This window comes from Capricornis sumatraensis, chromosome 19 (genome assembly GCF_032405125.1).
Source record: "Capricornis sumatraensis isolate serow.1 chromosome 19, serow.2, whole genome shotgun sequence".
Lineage (NCBI taxonomy): Eukaryota > Metazoa > Chordata > Mammalia > Artiodactyla > Bovidae > Capricornis > Capricornis sumatraensis.
In genome coordinates, this window is record NC_091087.1 from 49,121,070 (window position 1) to 49,147,660 (window position 26,591).

A 26,591-nucleotide genomic window follows, 5' to 3' on the forward strand; every position below is an offset into this window, starting at 1 on the left:
GACCAACCTAGATAGCATATTAAAAAGCAGAGACATTACTTTGCCAACAAAGGTCCATTTAGTCAAGACTATGGTTTTTCCAGTGGTCATGTATGGACGTGAGAGTTGCACTGTGAAGAAAGCTGAGCGCCAAAGAATTGATGGTTTTGAACTGTGGTGTTGGAGAAGACTCTTGAGAGTCCCTTGGACTGGAAGGAGATCCAACCAGTCCATTCTAAAGGAGATCAGCCCTGAGATTTCTTTGGAAGGACTGATGCTAAAGCTGAAACTCCAATACTTTCGTCACCTCATGTGAAGAGTTGACTCACTGGAAAAGACTGTGATGCTGGGAGGCGTTGGGGGCAGGAGAAGAAGGGGACAAGAGAGGATAAGATGGCTGGATGGCATCACCAGCTCGATGGACATGAGTTTGGGTGAACTCTGGGAGCTGGTGATAGACAGGAAGGCCTGGTGTGCTGCAATTCATGGGGTCGCAGAGTCGGGCACAACTGAGCAACTGAACTGAACTGATGCCTAAAGATGAAAAAGGCCAAAAAGTTTGCCCTAACAGACACTAAAATTTATTATTATTATAAAGACAATGTAGTATGGGCACCGAAATGGGCAAACCCATCAATAGAATATGGTAAGAAAATATAGAAACAGACTGTGCTCTGGCATTTACCAGAGAGAGGAAGCATGGATTTATTTAGTAAAGTATGGGACAATGTGTTATCCATATTAAAAAAGAATGAAATTGGAACCCTATGTCATTCCAAACACAAAAATAAATTCCAGATTGATTAAACACAAATGTGAAAGACAAAAACCTTAAACATTTTAGAGAGGAAAAAAAAAAAGTATGTTTATAACAATGCAGGAATATTTTATAAATCAAAAGGTAGGAAGTACTAACCAAGAAGTAAAAGCCTGATAAATCTGACATTTAAATTAAGAATGTCTTCGGGGCCCAGGTTTGATCCCTGGTCAGGGAACTTAAGATTCCATAAGACATGCGGTGCAGCCAAGAAAAAAAATAGAATGTCTGTTAATCAAATCATTATTTTACCTAAAAATAGGTAAATATATGCATGATAGGGATTTCACAGAAATAGTGAGGAACAATAAACATACAGCATGACACTTAAAGCAATCAGGAACCAGATACATAGAACATTATAATGAGATAACAATTTACACCTATTGGATTAAACAAGAGTTGATATCCGAGTAAGTGTTGGTGAACAAGTAGATTGATAGTTACTCCCATTTACTATGGATATACATATGAAAAAATTTTGGAAAATAGTTTGGTTATTTCACTGAACAGGAAGGTAAGTTGCTGTATATTCGATTAAATATTACACAGCAACCAACAAGAACATACTTGCATGTAGAGGAAGTTTAGAAATATCATGTTGAGTAAAACAAGTTAAGCCTCAGAAACAATATGATGCCATCTGCCTGATCAAAATCAAGCAAAACTAAACAAGGAACGGTTTAGGGAAACATGTACATGTGGCACACTTTTGAAAAGTGCAAGAAAATGACAGCTCTAAAATTCAGGAGAGTGATCACCTCTAAAGGTAGGGCAGAAAGAATGGTATTAAAGAGGAGCACACAGATAAACTTCAAAAGTTATCAGTGTTCTAGTCCAGGGATAGCTAATTTGGGCCCACTTCCCCTTATTATTAATACAGGTTTACTGGAACACAGCTGCGTTCATTCATTCACAGATGAGCTATGACTGCTCTTAAGCTACAACAACAGAACTAAGCAAGCGCAACCGAGACTGTCTGAACTGAAAAGCCTACGATATTTACTCTCTAGTCTGTTACCGCCAACATTCATTAACCTCTGCGCCAGTTGAGCTGAACTCACAGGGGTTCACTTTACTGTTATGCTTCATAAGCCATAACCTGAACTGTATTTTTCTTATTTTAGAATTTTCTTCAGCCTTGTACTTTAAAATAATTATAGTTTCATAGGAAGTTGCACAAGTATTTTGCCACATACATAAAATGTTGTATTATTAAACACTTTTTGGAAAATCTTTCCCTAACCTGTACATTTCATTAATTGGGAAATTATTAGTGACCGTGACATAAATTATATTTTAAAAAAATAAATCAAACATGAAAAATATGAACAACAAAAAACTGAAACTGTTAACAAACATCTGGTTCTTAAGAACACAGAACAGCACTAGCAAACCAATAAAATGCATACCTGAAAAGGTTAACAGGCTTAATATACACTTTCTTGGTTAAATCTGACTGTATGGAAGATATATTATCCACCAAGTAACTTTCCTTCCCTTTTAATATGTATTTTTCAAGATCCTACCCTAAAAAAAAAAAAATCATGTAACTAAGGAAGATACATTATCTACCAAGTAACTTTCCTTTCCTTTTAATATGTATTTTTCAAGAGCCTACCCTAAAAAAATAAAAAATCATGTAGCTAAATGTTTGCCTTCCTCTACAAATGGAAAATCATTCACCAACTACAGAAACTTGGCCTCATTAATGTACTTCATAAAATATTACATAACCAGCAGGTAAAGGATTGCTATTAAAAATCTGTATCAAATCTAAACAGCAGATCCTTACTGAGTTAGCAAATCCACAGCGCAAGGAAGTGGTGGAAGAAGATGCTGCATTACTTCCTCAGTAAGGAGATCACCGCAGTGGGCGACAAAGCTCTTGATAGCTGAAAAACAGAACAGACCCTGACTTAGCAGAATGTAATGAAGCATGAAAGAAAGCATTCAATTTTGGTACAGCATTCACATTTTTTTAAGAATAAAGAAATGTGTGAAAACCAAAAAAATTCTTGAAACTCTAGTAAAAAAAGGAACCTAGTGGCTTCTACTTCTAGTGAAACTGAAAAAACAGAAAAACAAAATCAAACTTCCTAGACTTACTAAAGGAGACCGAAAACCAAATCAACAAAATGTTGCTTTCTTGGGGTTTTACTCAGCCCTTAAACTCAAAGCAGACCTTCAAGTCTACCAATTCTACACTAGTTCTGAGGAACCTGGCTGAATTTAAGTCGGCATGTTAGGTTTTACAGATGTTACCTGAAACATACAAGTTTTCATTAGGAGTTATCACATATATAGAAAAAAATGAATATTTAAAATTTAGACTCAGATTCAAGGAAGCACTGATTTTGGTTTTGTTTATTCATGTCATTTTTACTCTTAAAAAAGATGTTTTTTAAGAAAATGTGCTTCAGAAAAAAGTCTGTGCTTCCATGTCTTTTCCTTAGCTCAAATTTTCAATGTGGATACTATTTTTAATGGTCTGTGTGTTGTAGAAGGGTACAACGTTCACATATATAAAAAGCTAAATAGAAACCATACTTAGTCGATATTAATTAACTTCAACCCTAGTTTTTCTGAAAAGGGAAATGAATGCCCACTTAACACAAAGCAATCTTGACATTTCTCAGGTAGATCATATTATAATAAAATATCCCAAAGAGAAGAATGCTTAAATTTGTTTTTTTACATCATACTTCTGTTACAGTAATTGCCAACAAATCAATTATTTCAATAACAAAAATCACCAGAAGCAGATTCTCCCCCTCAAGTTAAAACATACACGTATATGTGAAGTTAAAAGATGGAAAAAGCCAGAGGAAAGGGAGAGAAAGACTAAACTCAACCTACCACAGAGAGCACCAGCGCGTCCTTCCAAGGTTACCTGCCATGTGAAGGAGTCTCCTCGGCTCTTTTCTGTTTCTAGGTCTTTAGGAGACACTGGGAAGACACACCTCCACAAGAGCAGTACTCGCGCAAGGTGGTGACTGACAAACGCAGGACCTGCAATTTATTCAACTTGTCATTTGTACAAGAACCCGAAGTGGTTCCTCTTTAAACCCCTTCCCTTTTAAAAGAAACATATTTGAATCCACTACTGCTGGATTACTTTGTCCCTCTAGTTCCAACAAATGTACTACTGGATCACTGACTATCTGAAGGCACTGGAGTAGAGAGAGGAAAAACAAGGAACTGCCAGCAAAGTCTGGGCTCTGGGGTCTGCTCTTCTACTACTGCTGTGACCTCTTTACGCCTCAAAATTTCTTTGAACTGTAAAATGAAGCTAGACCAACCTGCACTGTTTATCTCCAAAGATTTGTCCTGAGCCAAACAACAGATACACTTTAAATTAAGCCTAAAAAACTAATGTGCCTGCATAAATGCAAAGTACTACTGTTTTGGTAACAAATAACACTGCATCCTGAGAGTAATCCTTTTAAAAAAATATTTATTTGGCTGTGTTAGGTCTTAGTTGTGGCACGTGGGATCCAGATCCCTGACGAAGGATCGATCCCAGGGCCACCCACACTAGGAGCTCAGAGTCTTAACCACTAGAGCATCAGGGAAGTACCCTAATTCTAACTTTTGATAGCAACTTGCTCCAGGTCAAAAATCAGACATGATTAAATCCAAAGGCAAAATTTTTTTTTTAAGATTTCAGAGCAATATTTATAAACTGAATACAGTAAAAGAAGCCATATTCACTCCTTGCTTATTACTTTCTTTGAGGAAGTAGTACTAAAAACATCCTAGGACTGGGATAAAATAAGGAAACTGGAATAAGGCAATTAGGAATAGGTGACTTTAAAGGTTTCTGTGACTGTGCACACAGGCACACTCATATACAGTGGGCTGTGGGAACAGAGAAAATTCTGAATGCAAAATTTAGTCACACACCAAAAAACAAAGCAGGTATGCTGTCACTGAGAATATCCACAGTTAACAAAAAGTTTCATAGTATCTGCCCTTAAGATATCTCACTAACTCAACAGTGAAGAAAGTAGCATCACTTTTCAGAGAGGTATGAGGATAATTTATTTCAGAAGTGTATGTAAAGTAAGTTAACAAATGTGAGTTTATAGTAATAACAAAGTTAAACAAGAGTAAGTTTATTCACACCAAGAATAACACTGGATCAAACAAAAACCAAACACACATGTAGATGCCTGCAATTGAATCAGAGGTACTAATATGGCATCAGAGAAACTGAAAAGTGCAGCCAAAGGGGTTAAAAATGTTCACATTTGAGAAATAAATTTAAATGTGGTCTACCTGAGTTTAGGTTCTTCAGAACAGTGAATATATTAAAAATGACAATGAAAACTATAAATGGTGAAGGAAATGCTGAAAATGCATAAGAGGTGTTAAAACTGCCAGGCAAAAATCAATAAAGCACTCAGTTCAGTCGCTCAGTCGTGTCTGACTGTTTGCGACCCCAAGAACCACAGCACGCAAGGCCTCCCTGTCCATCACCAACTCCTGGAGTCCACCCAAACTCATGCCCATTGAGTCGGTGATGCCATCCAGCCATCTCATCCTCTGCCGTCCCCTTCTCCTCCTGCCCCCAATCCCTCCCAGCATCAGGGTCTTTTCAAATCAGTCAGCTCTTCACATCAGGTGGCCAAAGTATTGGAGTTTCAGCTTCAAAATCAGTCCTACCAATGAACACCGAGGACTGATCTCCTTGCAGTCCAAGGGAATCTCAGGAGTCTTCTCCAACACCACAGTTCAAAAGCATCAATTCTTTGGCGCTTAGCTTTCTTCATAGTCCAACTCTCACATCCATACATGACCACTGGAAAAACCATAGCCTTGACTAGGCGGACCTTTGTTGACGAAGTAATGTCTCTGCTTTTTAATATATTGTCTAGGTTGGTCATAACTTTACTTCCAAGGAGTAAGCATCTTTTATAGACCTTTGTTGACGAAGTAATGTCTCTGCTTTTTAATATGCTGTCTAGGTTGGTCATAGCTTTACTTCCAAAGAGTAAGCATCTTTTACATGGCTGCAATCACCGTCTGCAGTGACTCTGGAGCCCCCCAAAAATAAAGTCAGCCACCATTTCCACTGTTTCTCCATCTATTTCCCATGAAGTGATGGGACCGGATGCCATGATCTTCGTTTTCTGAATATTGAGCTTTAAGCCAACTTTTTCACTCTCCTCTTTCACTTTCATCAAGAGGCTTTTTAGTTTCTCTTCACTTTCTGCCATAAGGGTGGTGTCATCTGCATATCTGAGGTTATTGATATTTCTCCCGGCAGTCTTGATTCCAGCTTATGCTTCCTCCAGCCCAGCGTTTCTCATGATGTACTCTACATAGAAGTTAAATAAGCAGGGTGACAATATACAGACTGTCACCTAAATTCCACTCCACCAAATATAATCAGAGCTCCTTGGAGAAACAACTGGTTGTAAGCTGAAGCAGAAACTGTGATGTAAAAGCTGAGACATCTTGTCATGTCAAAAATAAAGATGTTGTCAAAAGAACACTACGTTCATGTTAAAAGGACACAGGGGACCTTCCCAGGTGGTACAGCGGATAAGAATCCGCCTGCAAATTCAGGGGACATGGGTTCGGTCCCTGGTCGGGGAAGACTGCACGTGTCATGGAAGAACTACTGTGCCTGTGCACCACAACCACTGAAGCCCGCATGCTCTAAGGCCTGTGACCCACAACTACTGGGCTCACGTGCTGCAACCACCGAAGCCCATGCACCTAGAACCTGTGTTCTGCAATAAGAGAAGCCGCTGTGATGAGAAGCCCATGTACCACAACTAGAGAGTAGCCCCCACCTGCTGCAAGTAGAGAAAGCCCTCACACAGCAACAAAGACCCAGTGCAACCAAAAATTAAAAAAAAAAGGACACAGGAACCAACTAGCAGGGGCTCCCAAAGACAATTGGAGGATCAAAGGAATAATGACTGCAATGGACTGAAACACATAAATATATAACAATCTGTGAGTTTATAATGATACCTAAAAGCAAAATCTCACTCATCTTTGAAATTAGGACAGCAACACACTCTAAAAACAGATAATAAAGTGAAAGAATAATGTATTTTTTTTAAAGCCCAAGAAAACAATTAAAAAACATTAATTTTTTTATCCTTTTGGTATGTTGAATATGAATATGCACAAAACAGGATGCCCTAATCCCTTATATAAAGGCTCTCTTGTAGTCTTCTTCCAATGGGATTACCCTGTTTTGAAAGCTTTTGTTCATTAAAACATTATACTTATTAAGTAGTTTATTTTCTTTTTTAATTAACCAAGAACAATCCATATGGCAGGCAGGAAACACCTAGACAGAAGTAAATAAAAGCTTGACCACATTATTCCCATCACATTGTGAAACCATGGGGCCAAACAAGCATTTCTATTAAGGCCCAGAGAGTAAACAGTTTTGGCTTTGAAAGCCATACCATCTCTGCTGCAGTTACTCAATTCTGCCACTGCAGGGCCTGAACATTAGAAACAATATGTAAACTAACGATGGTGGTTGTATTTAACAAAAAGTTTATTTATGCACACTGAAAACTGACTTTCATGTATTTCTCATGTATCACAAAACACTCTATTTTTGTTTTCAAACTGTGAAAAACAGAAAAACCATTCTTAGCTAATGGGCTGTATGAAATAGGCAGCAAGCCAGATTTGGCCCATAGGCTGAACTCTGATGTAGTCCAGTAAGTCTTTTTAATCACCTCAAAAACATTACTTACAGTGGCTCTTCATTTATGATTGCTTATTTTAACTGAGCTCCTTTTAGATCAAATTACTTCAGAAGTGTCAAAATGGTTTGCTGGTCAAACCCATCAAGTTTTATATCTTAAAACTAAACCAAACAAGTATAAAAAGAAAATTAGAGTATAGTTTTAATAAAGTCATAAAACTGAGTTTTAAAGTTATTGGATGTAAATATAATAGTCATGATCATAGAATAATTACTAATTTTTAAATAAATATAATTTAAATGTGCCCTATCCTCATCAATGTAATCACCTTATTAGTGTCACTGATTCTCAGAACAATTACAGAATTGGATTCATGGGCTATCATATGTTCTCTTGCCTATCTTTAAATTGTGGAAAAATTTTTTTCGTGAGGATAGATATGAATGATTTTTGGAAAAACCAGAGTTAAGTGTGAAAGCTGATCAAATTGGCTTATCCTAACTAAGGCTCATAAACTGGTCTTAAAGAGAATTTCAAATAAAGACATCTGAAAACATTCTGAGAATTAGATAAAAGAAGTATATGGTTTCTTACGGTGACTCCTAGGAGAAAAATTTTTATATGAATATTTAAATTCTGGTATATATCCAACTTTAAGTTAGTCTTATTAAATCATACATTAGAATATTTATATTCAGAAAACACCACGTAGTTTGTAGTTTTATAAGCCCTCCACAAAACTGTTACCTAAGGTCATCAGCGCAGCAATCAACAGCCATCCGGCCTGTGTGCGCTGAGCTGAAAGGCGACTGTTCTGAGCAGCGGAACACAGCAAATCCTCTGCTAATGCCATAATAATCTATTGATGTATAGAAGAAAACAGTAAAAACAAGTATATCAGTTTATAGGTAATGACAAATGATAGCAACTAATAAAAACAATCTCTTGAAAAATTAATTCTTACACGTAATAAAAGTACATGATAAAAGATAATCATTCACATACACTATACCATAGGACAATGTCATAAAGGAAACAAAGAAAACGTCAGATTCCCAGGATAAACACTGGTATATTAGACTGTACACAGCAACCCTAATTCTGTACACAGCAACCCTGTAATTCTTTGTAGAGTTTACAAGAAAACATTGTACAACTGTTCAAGCTGCCTAAAATTTAAATTGACTTTTACTTTAAAGAAAATTTGATTACAGGAAACTCACTTTAAAGTTCTGCACACTACTGAGGCTGATAATAGTCTTTCCAGAGGTAGTATACTACATAACCATAGTTAAAAGTATTCAATAATTTCACAATGAAGCAGTTTCACAGCATAGTGGGATTAATTTAAAATATTATATTTTAAAAGTCTAAGAAATAGTGTTTTAAAACAAAAGAAGGGAGAAATAGGATATTTCACATTTATGGATAATGTATGCTTATAGGATACATATAGGTTTCTCTGGTGGCTGAGATGGTAAAGAATCTGCCTGCAATGAGGGAGACCCAGGTTTGATCCCTTCATTGGGAAGATACCCTGGAGAAGGGAATGGCAGAGCTGAATATATAACCCCCCCAAAAAAGAAAAAAGCCTTCAGGAACAAAGTATCTTACTAACTGGAGGTATTTCTAACAAAAGGCACTAAAACCAACTCCTGTTTAAGTGTGGATATGATATTTTTAACTATCCCTTCATTTTTCACAGTTATTACATTAATGATACTTAACACTAGGTAGTAGCACAGCTGATAGCTCAGAAACCTGTCTTGAATGGTTCTTCCTGGGTGACACCCAGGAAGACAATGATGGCTTTTAGGAAATGCTTGAAATGTCACTATCATACGTGAAGAATGAAATCGTTACCTTGCCCTTTCCATGAGGAATTCCTAGGGGACAATGTTTCACTGCTCCAAGCAGAGCTGCCACAGCAAAACTAAAGCCAGTCACTGCTTCGGGTGAAGACTTAAGCACAGTAAGCCTTTCGAGGCAACGATCTAAGAGTGGCGTCAGGTAGGAAGGCAGTGCCACAGCAATGCAGTGCAGACACCATGCGGCTGCTAGTCGAACGGAAATGCTAGGATGAACAGTAACTGAAATGACATTGTCAAGGATGCCTGCAAGGATGGAATAAACAAACAATGACTCAGCTACAGAAATAAAGTTGTCATCAAAGAGCGAAAAGAGTAAGCGGCCACATGGATTTAATATATATTATCTTTATCAAAAGCCAGTCAGAATTTTAAAAATTAAGTGATACATAATTATAATTTTTTGTACCTAAGAATTACTTCTACTAATATATCACATGAAAATTGGCTTAAATTAAGTCAGTAGACAAAGGAAAGTTTTATTTCCTAAATAAGCCAATGTTCTGCTTACTTGATCTGAGATCATTAATGTGGTACTAGAAATTAATAACAAAAACATGTTGAGAAGAAATGTCACATCTTAGGTCAGCTTCCTTTTAAGTCCTTTCTGGCATATTTATCTATGTAATTAGTATTCTCCCTATCCACTATATTGCTCTTATCTGAGAACAAAATGCTGAACAAAATCAAGGCTTCACTAGGTCCCAGAAGGCTACTAAACCACTATGAAGACAATGAAATGCAAATGCTACCACCAGGAAGGAGAAAGTCTGTACTGCTACAATTCAACATATACCTTCATCGTAACGTGTAACAGTTCATGTCGACTGCTACCTAACCAATATATGCCCTACAATAAATTGCATACAAACCAAATATAATGTAAGCTCTAGGCAGCAGGAATTGTGTATCACAGTCAAAGGACAAAAGCCATTAAAGATAATTTTAATAGTAATTACATAACGAAGCCTGTCACAAAAGGCCTCATGCTATATGATTCTATTTATATTAAGTCTCGTCCAGAACAGACAAATCCAGAGACAGAAAATAGATTAGTGGTTATCAGGGCTGAAGGAGAGGAAATGCAAAATGACTGCTAATGGGTCATTTAGGACTTCTTGCGGTGATGAAAACATTCTGGAATTAGACAGTGGTGGGGTTTGTACCACTTTGTGAGTACGCCAAAACCACTGAACTGTGTACTTTAAACCAGTGAATTTTATAGTATGTGAATTATCTCTCAATAATTTTCAAAGAGAAAGAAAAGAGAATGCTTAGAAGACCTTTGAGGAGGTAAATTACATGTACCATATAGAAACTAATACTTTCACTGCAGATGAAAGATATAAGTTCAGGATTACTTCTCCATTTTTCCATGTTATCTTAAATATCTCCAGAAAGGGGGTTAGAGTAAGGAAGAGACCTAGAGAACAACCTTTAGCTACAAAAGCTAAAAGGAAAAAAAAAATCAAATATATATATATTTTATATAATCTTGATTATATATATCTTGTAAAATGACCCTAATAAATCTATAATAAATGAGCGATATGAAGGAGCTTTTCTTTCTTAGAGAACAGTTGTCTAAAAGGAAAAGTGAAAACAAAGTATTCAGACTAGTCACAAACAACAGATACCTGCACTGGAATCCTGTAACAAAGGTGCAGCTGTGGTGCCGAGACTGTGTATGAGATTTCCAAGTTCTTGTAAAGCACACACCAGCATATGCTGGCTGGCAGCTACATCTGCAGAGCCAAGCCGGGTTTCCAAATTACCATCACTCATTACAGCATCTGATAGAAATAGGAAAATTAACTAGGCATCGCTGTTTTATTAAAATGTATTACAGGCAATAAGTATTAGGAGTAGAAACATATAAAGGTAAAAAATACCTCCACTTGATATATATTAAATCCTTGAGGCAGTAACTAAAATACTAAAATGGGACTTGCATCTACAGAGAAAGAACTGAACTAATATAACCAATTTAGTTCAAGCAAGCTGATTATAGATGCCTTATCACTCTTTTAGCAAGTGACCCTGAAAGGGAGAACTCCATAAGCAGAGTGGACTTCGGACAGTAGAAGAACTGAGATGAACTAACTGTTTTAAAGAGAATGTATCTTAACTTGTATAGAGAGACTCTGAATTCTAAGGAACTATTACCCACCATCCTCTAAGATCAGGACATCTATATAATAGTTCTTATCAAGTTAGATAATTTATGTCTCATCTATCATAGACTGCTCTACTCTGAAAAAACTGACCTGTATTATAAAAGTAGCTTCTTTTGTATTAACATAATTATATACCAGTCCAGCTTTTCCAAAGCCACAATTTCTTTAGCACTGTTTTAAAACAGACTGTCTTAGGAGATCCATACCCATAACTTTCTTTAACTTCCAGATAGCCTGGCAAATATCCTTAGCAGCAGCAATTTGAGCCTTTTCTCCAAGAAGGCCTCCAACAGTAGCTCGAAGGATAAATGAAACACAACGGCGACTGCAGACAGCATCAATCTGAGTTTGGGTGGCCTTAGGGTGTGACTGTGAAACCAGGCTTAGGATATGAGAAAGAAAGGCAGCAAAATTTTTCTCTAGCCATGCTCCTCCTAGTGTTGAAATAAATACCACGTAAGCCTAAAAAATAGAAATGAGTTTTATCTTCAAAATGAAATAATTTCAATTCTATATTAATGTCTTATCTTCCATGAAATATGCAGAATTTATTAATATTTTTTAGTTTTTCCTCATTTGTGTAGCCACTTTAGCTATACAAATATTGTACAATTTTTTGCTTGTTAAGCCAAAATTGAAGTACCTAGTCTTTCAACTGAGATTTCATTTATGCTGCCTGTGTTTTATTTTGGTCAGACTTGCAAGGTTTCAGGACAGCCAATGTAGCTAGCTAACCAGTAAAACTTGCCTGTGACTTTTCTGAACAAAGTATTCAAGCTCTTTAACCTTCTGAAGAAGAAAACCCAAATCAAACAAATAAACACAATGTAAGAATTAACTATGGTCTAATACCATAACTCTAAGAGAGTTCAGTTCTAGAAAACAGAAAAGAAAGTTTATAGTGATGAATCACTATTCTTTATCTTCATGAATGTTAATGGTTTGCCTTACTCTAGAGATACAGAGAGTAGTTATCTCATGTAATCTGTTTTTTAAAAACAGTTTAGTTATGCTGGGACATTATATTTTCATGAACTCTAATATCATACAGTATAAAACGATGAGGATTATATGTGAATTAAAAAAACATATATGTGTGTGTTTGCTTTGAACCACAATGGCATTTAGAAAATAAGAAAATTCAAAGAAAGAATCCAAAGACCTCTATATTCTCTTATTCAAAGACCCTTTTCCCAAGGTTTAGCTTTTTAAGTTTTATTTAGGACCAAGAATTTAAGCCTTTAAAGAAATTACAATTCTGTAATCTTTATTTAGAAGTAGAAACCATATTAGATAGAAATATAATATTGCCCACGCTGAATATCATGTACCTAACAGGTTAAATCTGAACTCTATAAGCATACAAAAACACAATGGAAAACATGTGAAAACACAAGACACATGGAAGCCCAAGGCCTGGAAACAAACAAAAAAATGTTTACATTTCAAAGGAAATAAACAAGTCTCCCATTATTACGAACTGAAAATACACTGCAATAGCCTATTTCGCTGGCTTTGTATAAACAGGCTTCTCTTACTTATAATCTAGCTTTTTTATAAAGTATTTCTTTGGCCTCACCACATCTATTTATAAACATGAGAGCATAAGTGGTGACCTAGCACAGTATCACTTCTGCCTGGAGTCAGATACTAAAACTTTCATCACGGGCAACTGAGAATTAGATTTAGATACTGGTTTGTGATTCTAACCTGAGTAACTCCAACTCGAACATCCCTACTGACTGAACTGGTTCCTTTCAGCATATCTCCACTGGCTCGAAGAAATCCTGAACTCCCACGTAGAAACCCTGTTCCTAGTAATTCCAGAACTTCCTCCAGTGATACTCTGCGAATGCTCTGACGTGAGGCTGCTATAACAAAGAACAAAACAAAACATGTAATTTTGTTTTACAGACTAAATTTTAATGCATAATCTTGAACAGCACGTTAACAGAAAAGAAAATAAAACTAAAAATAAAACAAAAGGCAGAATTTACAGGACATTACACACAGTAACACATAAAGTCACAAACGTGTTAAGAGGCCAAATCATAATGGACTCTGATGTACCATGTCAATGACATCTTAAAGTCTATGCCACTTTGAGATTATGACCTACTCCTCTCTTGCCCTCAAGTTAAAAGGCTAACAGTCTTCTAAAACAAGGGGAAACATAAATAAACTGCCCTAGTTCTCCAAGAGTGAAAATGCTATAGGGGCTTCTCCAGTGGTCCAGTGGCTAAGACTGCATGTGCCCAGTGCAGCAGTCCAAGTTCAATCCCTGGTTAGGGAACTGGATCCCACACGCCGCAACTAAGACCTGGCACAGTCAAATGAATAAACAGAAAACACTTATACAACACCTTGAAAATTCTTTTGAAATACTAAAAAGGCCAAAATTCATAATTTTATCTTTCTAAGTGCTCTATAACTCTTAATGAAACTTTAAAGCAAACACCACATCATGTTGTTTAAAAATTATCAATTCCAAGTACAACTTTTCTTACATCCTCAGTCTCTAAAGAAATCAAAGCTAATATTTACTAAAACTTCTCAGTCAATCCTTCAGTTCAGTTCAGTTCAGTCGCTCAGTCGTGTCCAACTCTTTGCGACCCCATGAATTGCAGTACGCCAGGCCTCCCTGTCCATCACCAACTCCCAGAGTTCACTCAGACTCACGTCCATCGAGTCCGTGATGCCATCCAGCCATCTAATCCTCTGTCGTCCCCTTCTTCTCCTGCCCCCAATCCCTCCCAGCATCAAAGTCTTTTCCAATGAGTCAACTCTTCGCGTGAGGTGGCCAAAATACTGGAGTTTCAGCTTTAGCATCAGTCCTTCCAAAGAAATCCCAGGGCTGATCTCCTTTAGAATGGACTGGTTGGATCTCCTTGCAGTCCAAGGGACTCTCAAGAGTCTTCTCCAACACCACAGTTCAAAAGCATCAATTCTTCGGCACTCAGCCCTCTTCACAGTCCAACTCTCACACCCATACATGACTATTGGAAAAACCATAGCCTTGACTAGACGGACCTTAGTCAGCAAAGTAATGTCTCTGCTTTTGAATATGCTATCTAGGTTGGTCATAACTTTTCTTCCAAGGAGTAAGCCTCTTTTAATTTCATGGCTGCAGTCACCATCTGCAGTGATTTTGGAGCCCAAAAAAATTAAGTCTGACACTGTTTCCCCATCTATTTGCCATGAAGTGACGGGACCGGATGCCATGATCTTCATTTTCTGAATGTTGAGCTTTAAGCCAACTTTTTCACTCTCCTCTTTCACTTTCATCAAGAGGATCTTTAGTTTCTCTTCACTTTCTGCCATAAGGGTGGTGTCATCTGCATATCTGAGGTTATTGATGTTTCTCCCAGAAATCTTGATTCCAGCTTGTGTTTCTTCCAGCCCAGCGTTTCTCATGATGTACTCTGCATAGAAGTTAAATAAGCAGGGTGACAAGATACAGCCTTGACGTACTCCTTTTCCTATTTGGAACCAGTCTGTTGTTCCATGTCCAGTTCTAACTCTTGCTTCCTGGCCTGCACACAGATTTCTCAAGAGGCAGGTTAGGTGGTCTGGTTTTCCCATCTCTCTCAGAATCTTCCACAGTTTATTGTGATCCACACAGTCAAAGGCTTTGGCATAGTCAATAAAGCAGAAATAGATGTTTTTCTGGAACTCTCTTGCTTTTCCCACAATCCAGCAGATGTTGGCAATTTGATGTCTGGTTCCTCTGCCTTTTCTAAAACCAGCTTGAACATCTGGAAGTTCATGGTTCACGTACTGCTAAAGCCTGGCTTGGAGAATTTTGAGCATTACTTTACTAGCATGTGAGATGAGTGCAATTGTGCAGTAGTTTGAGCATTCTTTGGCATTACCTTTCTTTGGGATTGGAATGATAACTGACCTTTTCCAGTCCTGTGGCCACTGCTGAGTTTTCCAAATTTGCTGGCATATTGAATGCAGCACTTTCACAACATCATCTTTCAGGATTTGAAATAGCTCTACTGGAATTTCATCACCTCCACTAGCTTTGTTCATAGTGATGCTTTCTAAGGCCCACTTGACCTCACATTCCAGGATAGGCTGCAATAATTAAGAGCCTAGCTAGGCAGAATGTTTTAACTTTGTCTGCAGTTTGACACAGTTGAGTTTCTCCCTGTGAGTATCTCCTTTAAAAAAAAAATTTTTTTTCACCCTTTCATTCTTCTGAAAATATGAGGGTCACAAGCTCTGATCCTCATTATCAACATAAGTCATAGGCAGTGGCAAAATAAACTTATATTAATTCAAGTCAGCATTTGGAAAACTAAGATTATGGCATCCGGTCCCATCACTTCATGGCAAATAGATGGGGAAACAGTGACTGACTTTATTTTTGGGGGCTCCAAAATCACTGCATATGGTGATTGCAGCCACAAAAAGAAAAGATGCTTACTCCTTGGAAGGCAAGTTATGACCAACCTAGACAGCATATTAAAAAGCAGAGACATTATTTTGTCAACAAAGGTCTGTCTAGTCAAGGCTATGGTTTTTCCAGTAGTCATGTATGGATTTGAGAGTTGGACTATAAAGAAAGCTGAGCGCAGAAGGATTGATGCTTTTGAACCGTGGCGTTGAAGAAGCCTCTTGAGAGCCCCTTGGACTGCAAGAAGATCCAACCAGTCCATTCGAAAGGAGATCAGTCCTGGGTGTTCATAGGAGGGACTGATACTGAAGTTGAAACTCCAGTACTTTGGCCACCTCATGCGAAGAGCTGACTCATTTGAAAAGACCCTGATGCTGGGAAACATTGAGGGCGCAAGGAGAAGGGGACATCAGAGGATGAGATTGTTTGATGGCATCACTGACTTAATGGACATGAATTTGGGTAAACTCTGGGAGTTGGTGATGGACAGGGAGGCCTGGCGTGCTGCGGTTCATGGGGTCACAGAGAGTCGGACACGACTGAGTGACTGAACTGAACTGAATCCAAGTCAAGATGAACAAAAAATAAATTTCTCAGCCTAAGGATGACACAGATGAAAATCTATACTGGTACATGGAAAGAAACATTAGTGAACAGTACAAAATCCCTGCCCTCACAGATCATAAATTCTAGAAGAGAGACAAGAATAAACATAACAAATGACGAAGTGTCAATTAATAGTATGTCAGACAGTGATTAAAAGCCACACAAAAATGTAGAGCAGATATCTTTTTTGTGCAGTGAGTTCTCTGGTAGGAGACAGGCCAGGGTGTGAGGATGGTGCAAGAGCAGAAGATACAGGACCTTGTCAATTATTATAATGATGATGTGAGTAAAGGGAGGTGCCAGTGGAGACCCTCAAACAAAGCAGTAACAGCATCTGTCACTTTGCTTCTGTGCTGAGAGAAGACTATAGAGGGGCAAAGGTGGAAGCAGAAAAAACCAAAACGTTAGGAGGATTTAGTAGTACAACCAAGAGGTGATGGTAGCTTATAACAGGCTAGATCAAGGTAGTTACAACAGGAGTCTTGGTATACATACTTATATAGTTTTTAAATTTTTTATTAGAAAAAATTTCAAAATCACAAAAAAGCTGAAAGAGTAAAATAAATTCTTATGTACCCTTCTCCTAGCTTCCATATCTTCCTTATCAGTTTCTCATTTTTGAAGCCTACATATATGGCTAGTTGTAGTTACAGAAAAGCTCTCAACTGCGTAAGTAATACTGTAAGATTTCTCAATACATAATATCAGAAAGAATGTCAGGTTTGATGTCAGTCTGTCCCTATATTGGTGGTATTATCTTTAAATACACGAAACCGGTGTCTGTCAATCTCATCAACTGTAAAATACCATTTTTCTCTTTATTATCACTATGCCGCGTGTGTAGTGATACTTTAAGATGCTATAAATAAACTCTAACCCATTTCAGAATGCACTGAAGACTCTTATCTGCATGAACTATTCCTATAATGACTGCAAAAGGTCATTATCTAACATTCATTACTTCTAAATTTCTTGGTTGGCATTCCACTGTAAAAATAGACCTTTCCCTTCTCCTTTATTTATTTATTTTCATTACGGACTCATAGATTCCTTTTTTATTTAAGATGTTATAATCTATTTCTATCATTATTAATTCTAATATTGTCTTGGATTTGACCAGAGGAAGTATCTTCAGAAAGCTGGCCATTGGACGTCCCCTACTTTTTTGGCATAACAAGATGTCCCAGGCTCATTCTCAGATTGTTGTTGCCCCAACCATATAAGCCACTTCTCCATGGAGCCCCAAGTATAGATAGTTTTAATATTGATAAGCAGAATAGGTACTGAGTTTGAGAAAGATGATTCAAGGTGACTTTCCAAATTGCTGCTTGAATACCTACATGGATGAAGCTGTCATCAACTTAGATTAGCAAGATTGCAACTGCAAGGAGAGCAGGAATATACATGTACATATCGGGGAGGGGAAATCAAACATTCACTTGGGACAAGTCAAAACATCAAATAGACATTCAAACAGAGATTTCAAACAGGCAGGTATGTATGAGAGTTCAGTGTCCAGGAGAGAAGTGTGGGCTAAAGACATAAATCCAGGAACCCCTGATGCACAGATGGTATTTAAGCTTAGAGACTGGCTGGGATCACAAGAGTGAGCCCACATAAAGAGAAGATCAAGGACTAGGTTAATCGGTGACTTCTTTGAGAAGATAAGGAAATCATTAAAGTCTGAAAAGGAATTTCCACAGAGGAGGAAAGAAAACCAAGGCAGTATGAGGCCCTAAAAGGCAAGTGAAAAGAGGATGAGAGGAAGATCAACTGAGTTAAATGTTGCTGAAAGCTGACTGCTGCTGTCAAGTAAGACAGCAGAGAACTGCCCACTGGCTCAGCGTGACTAAAAACTAGAATGGAAGCTGCAAAGGTCAGGGGCTTTTAATCTGTTCTGTTCAATAACACCTCTTACATGCTGAGGATAGTTTATGGCCTGGTATAAGTCCTCAATAAATACTTGTTTATTTACTGAATAAATGATGAACATGGAGGTCATTGACGACCTTAACAAAAATAGTTTTTGACAGACAACTGAGGAAAAATCTTAACTGAAGTGTGTTTCAAAGAAGAGAGAAACTAAAAACTGAGTATCAGGAACCCCTCTGAGGAACTCTGCTGCAAAGGCATGAGAAATGAGGCTCTAGTTGGCTGGGAAGACACAAGGAAAAAAAAATTATTTTAAAGATGAGAGGGGGAAAAAAAATAAAATAAAGATGAGAGGGAGGAGAAAAGCATGTTTTATAGGGAATGAACCAACAGAAAGGGAAAAGTTGATGTAGGAGAGGGGAGACTTCCTACAGCTATGTCCTCAAGCAGGTGAGCGGATGAGCTCTAATACATACTGAACATAAGGCTTTAACAGAAGATAATTCATCTTGGTAACAGGGGAAAAGTCTTGATAACAGTGGAGCATATGCAGATAGATGTTGGAAGGTGGTAGATTTAGTAGGGGGAGCCTATGGAAGACAGGCCATCAAATGAAAGTAATATAGGAGAAGATGAAGGTATAAAATAGTCAGTTAGGAAAGTGGGACAATGAATGGGCAAGGGAAATGAAGGTATGAACCTTTAAGTTCTCAAGAAGTAACTTTAAAAGATTCCGTAAATCCCTGGCAACTTATCTAAACTGTCCAAATATAGCAAATTTCAAGTATCTGTTGTTTGGAATTATTTACATCATTGCTCCCTTATACCAGTCTAGAAGATGGCAAACCAAATGTATGTAATCAGATGCACGCTGCTTAAAACAAAATTCTCAAGAAGCAGATCTTATTTCTTACTGAGTAACACTCCACAATTAACTTACACCAAAAAAAAAAAAAAAAAAAAAAGGCCATGGTGTAGAGGAAGACAACGACTAAACAAAGCACATTTATTTAAGAGTTCTTTTAAGTTTTTCCTCAAACTTTCCCTAAATTGTTTTAATAGGAACTCTGAGGACTTTGAATGTTTCCAAACTCTGTATGATATTCTGCCTCTTTTCAGAAGTAATAATGGGTCCCAGTAATGCTACGTATGTTTGTTTAAGTCAACAGGGAAAAAGTTATGGAAGACATTATGAAAACAATTACATAAATTTACCTGCTCCTGAATGTTTAGAAATTATGGCTTTAGCCAACACCGTGCCTAGTAGTTTTGAAACTGAAATCCGCACATCATAATTGGAGCCTTCAAAGGATTTAAAACATAGTGTTGCCACACTGTCCAGGTCTGTACTCCACATAAAGACGGCCTCATTCTGAAGTTCAAGGAGACACTATTCAATTGGGAAAAAAAGAAATTAATGAAAAACAAAATATAAATGTCAGGCTCAGATATACGTAAGTTGAAGAACCTATCAAGAGCTAACAAAAAGAATACACAAATCCAAAGTCTCTAAATAATGACTGCAGGGACAAGTGAATACTTACTAAAAGCCATGATAATTACGCTATAAAAGCAATGTGTCCACAAAGACCCATTTCTAATTCAGTGGGGTATGAAAAATGTCTTTAGAAGCTATCTGTTGACTATGAGCAGTTGTGAGACTAATTCCAACATAAACACTAACTGTCTAACCCACTATGTTAAGAAAGCATGATAAAAACAAAGGTCACTTTCAAACAACACAAACCTTACAGGTAAATTTTACACACCCATAGGGAGGAAGGACAGTGGAATGGAAGGAATACTTAGGAGCCTGACGGCTGATCTCCCCACTTCTGACAATGTGCTGCTAACTACTTTAAGAACCCTGGGAAATGCACATAAGCCTTGCAGCCTTGGTTTCCTCATATGTTAAAATGAGACAGTCTCACCTCAATACCAAGGTAGCAGCTCTGAGATCATGTGGCGGTTACTAGTGTTTTCACTGGGATTAACTGATTAAGTTGTCCTTATATTAATTTTTACAAATTCTGCTTATTAGACTGTTTTACCTTTGCAGCAGCACAACGAACAGCCATGGATCTATCTGTTAAGCAAGATCTAGCAGCTTTATAAACATCTCTGTGGCAAGGGGTAGCAGCAGCTCCCAGTCCATTCAGTATGTTTTGCAGACTCAACATAATCTCATAACGACCTTGTGACTATCAAAGAGGAAAAAATTTAAGGATCAGGAATAAAAACTCACTGTGAAAAACAGCATGAGCATTGAAATTTATCTCACATATTAGAGAAATAGTAGGATTTTTATACAAACTAATCAACCTATTCTGACATTAAAAAACATGAATAATTTCTATTTTATACAGTGTTTACTATTTTTTTAATGCTTCCTTTAAAAAAAGCTTATGTATTTGAGTGCATCAGATCTTCGTTATGGCACGCAGATCTTTCACTGTGGTGCGAGGATGCTCTAATTGTGGCACAGGTTCAGTAGTTGAGGCACAAGGGCTTAGCCATTCTGCAGCATATGGGATGTTAGTTTCCTGACCAGGGATCGAACCTGAGTCCCCTGCACTGCTAGGCAGATCTTAACCAATGGATCACCAGGGAATTCCCAGTGTTTACTATTTTAAAGTGCTATTTGTATTAATATATATTATACTACAGTACAATACAAATTTCATAGGGTTGACATGCAGATTAAATGAAATTATATGGAAGTACCAGGCACAAAGCTTGCATGTTGTTAAGCATTCAATAAATGGTTGTTATAAATGAGGTAACATGGTAAGAGTGCATGGTCTGCCACCTACTAGCTACATGTCTTTGGGCAAATCTGTTTCTTTATCTGTTAAATGGTTGTTGTGAGGATCAAATGAATTACTACATGTCATTACTGCAGGTGGTGACTGCCGCCATGAAATTAAAAGATGCTTACTCCTTGGAAGAAAAGATGACCAACCTAGACAGTATATTAAAAAGCAAAGACATTACATTGCCTACAAAGGTTCATCTAGTCAAAGCTATGGTTTTTCCAGTAGTCATGTATAAATGTGAGAGTTGGACTATAAAGAAAGCTGAGCGCTAAAGAATTGATGCTTTTGGAGAAGACTCTGTGGTGCTGGAAAAGACTCTTCAGAGTCCTTGGACTGCAAGGAGATCCAACCAGTCCATCCTAAAGGAAATCAGTCCTGAATATTCATTGGAAGGACTGATGCTGAAGATGAAACTCCAATACTTTGGCCACCTCATGCGAAGAACTGACTCATTTGAAAAGACGCTGATGCTGGTAAAGATTGAAGGTAGGAGGAGAAGGGGACGACAGAGGATGAGATGGTTGGATGGCATCATAACGGACATGAGTTTGAGTAAAGCCCAGGAGTTGGTGATGGACAGGGAGGCCTGTGGTACTGCAGTCCATGGGGTCACAAAGAGTTGGACACAACTGAGTGACTGAACTGAACTACTTAGAACAGTGCCTGACACACAGTAAATGTTCAGAATATTTTTATCATTTATTGGCCTGAGTATTTTAACTCAGAAGTTTAAAGTCTGGATTCAGATTTTGAAAGATCTGGGTGTGAATCCTGGCTCTGAACCTTGGCAACGATGTGACTTTAAACTGTTCTTACTTATTTCTTCAACTATAAAATGAGGATAAGGAACTTCCCTGGTGGTCCAGTGGTTAAGACTCTGGGCTTCCACTGTAGGGGGCATTGGTTCAATCCCTGGTCCGGGAACTAAGATCCCACATGCTACATACCATGGCCAAAAATAAATAAAATAAAACGAGGATAAGATGAATCCCACAGAGCCAGTAAATAAGCCCTTGTGGGGAAATCATTCACCACAGTGCCTAGCACAGAGTAAACACTCAAAAAATAGTACCTGTTTGTATATCTCAGAAAGTTAAGGCTACTGTATGTAAGCTAACATCAATATCATTTTCATAGTAATGTTATTAATTTTTGTTCAAAGGAGCATAATAGTGAGTAATTACAGGTAGATATAACAAAATGAGTCCTAATGGGAAACTTAACTTTTTTTTCAAATACTGCCAGTTTCAAACACTGTCTATCACCATGGGTGTATATCAAAGGTAGAAATCCCTTTTGATATCTCCAAAACATTGTGGTACTGATGAATCAGCTAAATCATAAACGTTATAAAGTGGAGGAGCAATAAAATACTTAGCCAGAACTTAAAATTTTCTGAGACTTATAAAGTAATTCTCTGTTAACCATGAGCCCTAAAAAGTATAGCTTTATCAATGGAGCTAAGAGAAAAAAAAAGTTTAAAGTGGACACACTTCAGTAAAAGAAAGTTTTTACAGACACGTCCTTTTAAATAAAACCATGTTTCTGGATGTTAACAATTTCTCCTCCTTAATCACCTTCTTCAATCTTTGTGAAAGCTACTACTGCTAAGAAGTAATCTGCTGAGTTGATTTTCTCACCAGTTTTATATTATGGATTTCACTTCTCTGTAAAGTTCTAGAATCAGTTACATTCTTCTTGAAATTTGGCATATTTTATATTTGAATTTCCCCTATTTTATCCTGATATAGTTAAAGGAAGGTGTGTGACAGGCCTGCATTTTTACAAATTTTCTACACTTCTTCAAAGTAATGTAAGAATAAGAACTAGTGAGATTTTTTTAATATTTAAAGGTACTGAGTTATCCTTAAATACGAGGGACCACAGATTTAAAATTTTTGATATACAAACATACAAATGTTTGAATCTCAAAATGAGATTGGTAAAACTTCAGCTGGCAAAAAATTGCAGTATATCTTAGCAGTCTGATAAAGACAAAGGGTGTTTCACAGTGGTAAATGATACCAACAAATCAGTGAGGCTAAGGCTGAGAATATATTCACCCCTGGCGATTAAAAGGTTATCCGGGTTCTAGTCAAGCTTATGTCCTTCACACTCTTTCCTACCCTGATTTTATTCCTTACTCCCTGCTCATGCAGGGAGAATACTAATCCATGCATCACATAGCCGGTCGTTACCTATTGTGTATCTGAACCTTTGGTGGCAAGCACTTGCTCTGGCACTAGTAAGTAGCATGAGATGGAAAAGGTGAAACAAGAAGGAGGAGCAGGGACGGGTCTGCCAGAAACACCTGAGTTTGTGTCCACTGGAATTTATCTGAACACACAAAATTTTACTGCATTATTGTTTTTCTAATAAAGATTTAATATACAAAGTAGATAGGTGCACTACCTAAAAATATGTCATTTATGGATATATTTACATATATACTATGTATGCTTGTCATAGATAAGGCTCTTTTATTAGCTCAAGAAACTATAAAATCGGTATTTACCTCTGCACTCTTCATGGCTTTGAGAATATTCCCCACTGTATCAGTAAAGGTGTTACCTAATATTCTACCCAACTTCTTGTACAAGGAACCCAAACACACCACAGCAGCGCTGAAATGACATTTCAATTAGAAATCAGTCAAGAATGAAAAAACAAGAAAAAAAGGATCTTAGGACATGTAAAGATGACCACTTAATTTTATTTTTAAAGGATAAATTTCCCAGAATCTACTCCACTGTTAAGTCATAAGAAATGACACTGGAGTATCAAATGATTACATTTTCAATGTAAGAATGTTAAAAAGATGTATCTTCAACTAATCTAAATCTCAGCCCAAAGATTCCATTCCCCCAAATTTTTTAATAGAACTGAGCTTCACATATTAGATAATCAAAGACAGTCTTAAAAAGAACAGTGTTCTCATCAAGTCTTAAAATTTTATGGAAAAGCATATTCTATCCTAAGCTAAAAATTAAAGCAATAAAAAAATTTCTATAAAATTAGTACTGTGCAGCCATACATCGTAAATAGCCTTCTGTAAACAACAGGTGATAAAATGAACTGAGTTCTATGGAGAAAGAAACTTAGTTGTTCTTTTAGGATCTTAGAATAGTATTTTTCTATATATTTACTATTAATCTTCACTACTAAGAACTAATAAACTGAAAGAACATCCAAAACATGAAGAATTTAACATACTTGTTCCTTAAACACTCAACTGCTAAAATATTAATCAGATGGTTTTGATTCCCAAATCTAAGCTTCACATGTCTAAACTTTTTAAAAGAATTGTTTCTCAATGGGAAAATATTAGATCTTTTCAAAAGCTACATATTTTTAAGAAAATGAGGAAAACAATTTGTATTCATTTTTATAATAATTATCAAGTAGTTTAGTTCTTTTAAAAAAATTATTTTACTAAATATAGTTGATTAACAAGGTTGTGCTAATTTCTACTATACAGCAAAGTTTGAGTTCTTTATAAATATGATACAACAAAGATTTCTTATATTCAGTTTCAATATTAACTTACAGTTTAGTGGGAAGATAACTTGGAGAATCATCTTTGCTTCGAATAAGATCATTACATTTATCGATTGTCTCATAAACAGAGAACGTGTCTCCAATACTATAAAGAAGGGCTAGATTCTTAGCAAGGAGTTTACGAGTAGGAGGCCCTGGGGAGCTGTTTAGCAAAGACAGGAGCTGTTCCACAAGAGTCTTCTGCTTCTCCCTTACATCACTCTACAAATGAAGTGAACAAAGAAGATTCTCATCAATGCAATTACATGTACTTCTCTAATATGATTTTGCTTTCATGTAATTAAGAACCAAAAGCCTCCAGAAAAATGAAAAATTATTTTAACTAAATATTACAAATAAGTTGGTGGCATAGTTATTACACCTCACAAGCGAGTAGTTTGCTGCACTGCTGGTATCTCCAAAGAATAAATTCTGGACCACAACATACTGGAGTCTGTCAACAAAGACAAGGGTTCCATTGCTTTTCTTTCTCCTTAGGTTTGAAACGTAGAACAAATTTATATCTTAACTAGTGCTTCTTAGTTCTTAAGTCCCTGCCTGATACATATCTGCATCAGTGAACAACCTATCACCAGAGCTGACCTTTTAATGGTTACCTGTTTTACTTAGATCTTTTTCTAAGTTAAGTGGAATTTTCTGCATGTAGATGCCATGCTGTGACTCAATTTTACTTACCTACTCTCTAAAAAAGGAGACCAGAATATTATCACAGTGGTAATGGTATTCAGATGCTTCCTGAGGCTTCAATTTTCACAATAAAATACTTGTTAATTTAGGCTATGGACCTTTGTCATTTATAAATTCTAAATGTCTCCATGAGTAGTGTCTTTGCAACATTTTTGCATTATGTAAGGTATTGTTATTCTGTGGAATACCTTTATTTTTAGGCGATAGATAGGAAAGTATTTAGAAATAAAGTAGCAACTCGCATGGCTCTGTAAATCAACTAAACTTGGCAAAATGTTAACAGTTGTTGAATGTAGGGAAGGATATGAATGATTGGCTTTCTTCTCTGCAGTACCTATTTTATAAACTTTTAAGAGAGAATATGTTTACTCAAGACTCCACAGCTCCTATTCCCCTTCAAGAGTTCACACCTTTTTTTTTTTTTAGTGAAATTCCCATAACATTATCTAGTGCAATACTGTTCCAGGACATCATCCATATGCAGGGACACAGGTAAGAAGATAACAATGATGAAATTTAACACACCGTGCTCTGTAGTTAGTTTTTAACATATTTTAAAGTAATATTATAAATATTGGTTAATTTCTTCCTGTTCTTTTAAGCAGAAGAAACCTACTAGTTCATTGTAAAATCTTATTAAGGTCTAACCTTTGAAAGCTAATTTAGGTTATACTGGACAGAACTAGAAAAGTAAACCAAAGGAATTAAACATTATCTGGCACTTAAAAAAACAAAACAAAACAAAACCTTGTAAAACAGTTTTTGCAATTTTACTCACCCTGCTGGTTGCAACCAAGAGCTTCTCCAAATATCTCAACCAATCAAAAATAAACTCTGCCTTCTGAACTTCACCCAGTTGATTGTATGCTTCTTCATTCAGCAATAAGCTATGAGCTAATTCCATTCCTTGCAGAAAAGTCTCCTAGCTGGTCACAATTCTGCTCATTAAACTTTAGTCATATACCTACAATAAAGGAAAATAATATTTTAAAAGAAGAATGAAAAGGAATGTAATCACAGTACTGGAAATCTTCCACAGAAATGCACAAAGCATAAACAAATGGAGACATCTTTCCTAACAGCCTTAAAGTGAAACTGGAAAATTCCCAATAGTAAACTTATT

General features: G+C 36.8%; 1 protein-coding gene across 1 annotated transcript in view; it reads right to left on the reverse strand.

The window, feature by feature from the left end:
* Positions 1 to 26,372, reverse strand: part of HEATR5A (HEAT repeat containing 5A) — an 81,509-nt gene extending 55,137 nt beyond the window's left edge. The window contains exons 1-12 of the mRNA XM_068991102.1: positions 26,247 to 26,372; positions 24,771 to 24,982; positions 23,739 to 23,847; positions 20,459 to 20,608; positions 19,623 to 19,797; positions 13,238 to 13,398; positions 11,734 to 11,989; positions 10,988 to 11,143; positions 9,346 to 9,596; positions 8,230 to 8,341; positions 3,656 to 3,808; positions 2,592 to 2,691 (exon numbers count right to left, since the gene is read on the reverse strand). Of these exons, the coding sequence (XP_068847203.1) occupies positions 2,592 to 2,691; positions 3,656 to 3,808; positions 8,230 to 8,341; positions 9,346 to 9,596; positions 10,988 to 11,143; positions 11,734 to 11,989; positions 13,238 to 13,398; positions 19,623 to 19,797; positions 20,459 to 20,608; positions 23,739 to 23,847; positions 24,771 to 24,982; positions 26,247 to 26,372 (1,961 nt within the window). The remainder of the gene's footprint in view (positions 1 to 2,591; positions 2,692 to 3,655; positions 3,809 to 8,229; positions 8,342 to 9,345; positions 9,597 to 10,987; positions 11,144 to 11,733; positions 11,990 to 13,237; positions 13,399 to 19,622; positions 19,798 to 20,458; positions 20,609 to 23,738; positions 23,848 to 24,770; positions 24,983 to 26,246) is intronic.
* Positions 26,373 to 26,591: the final 219 nt, after the last annotated feature.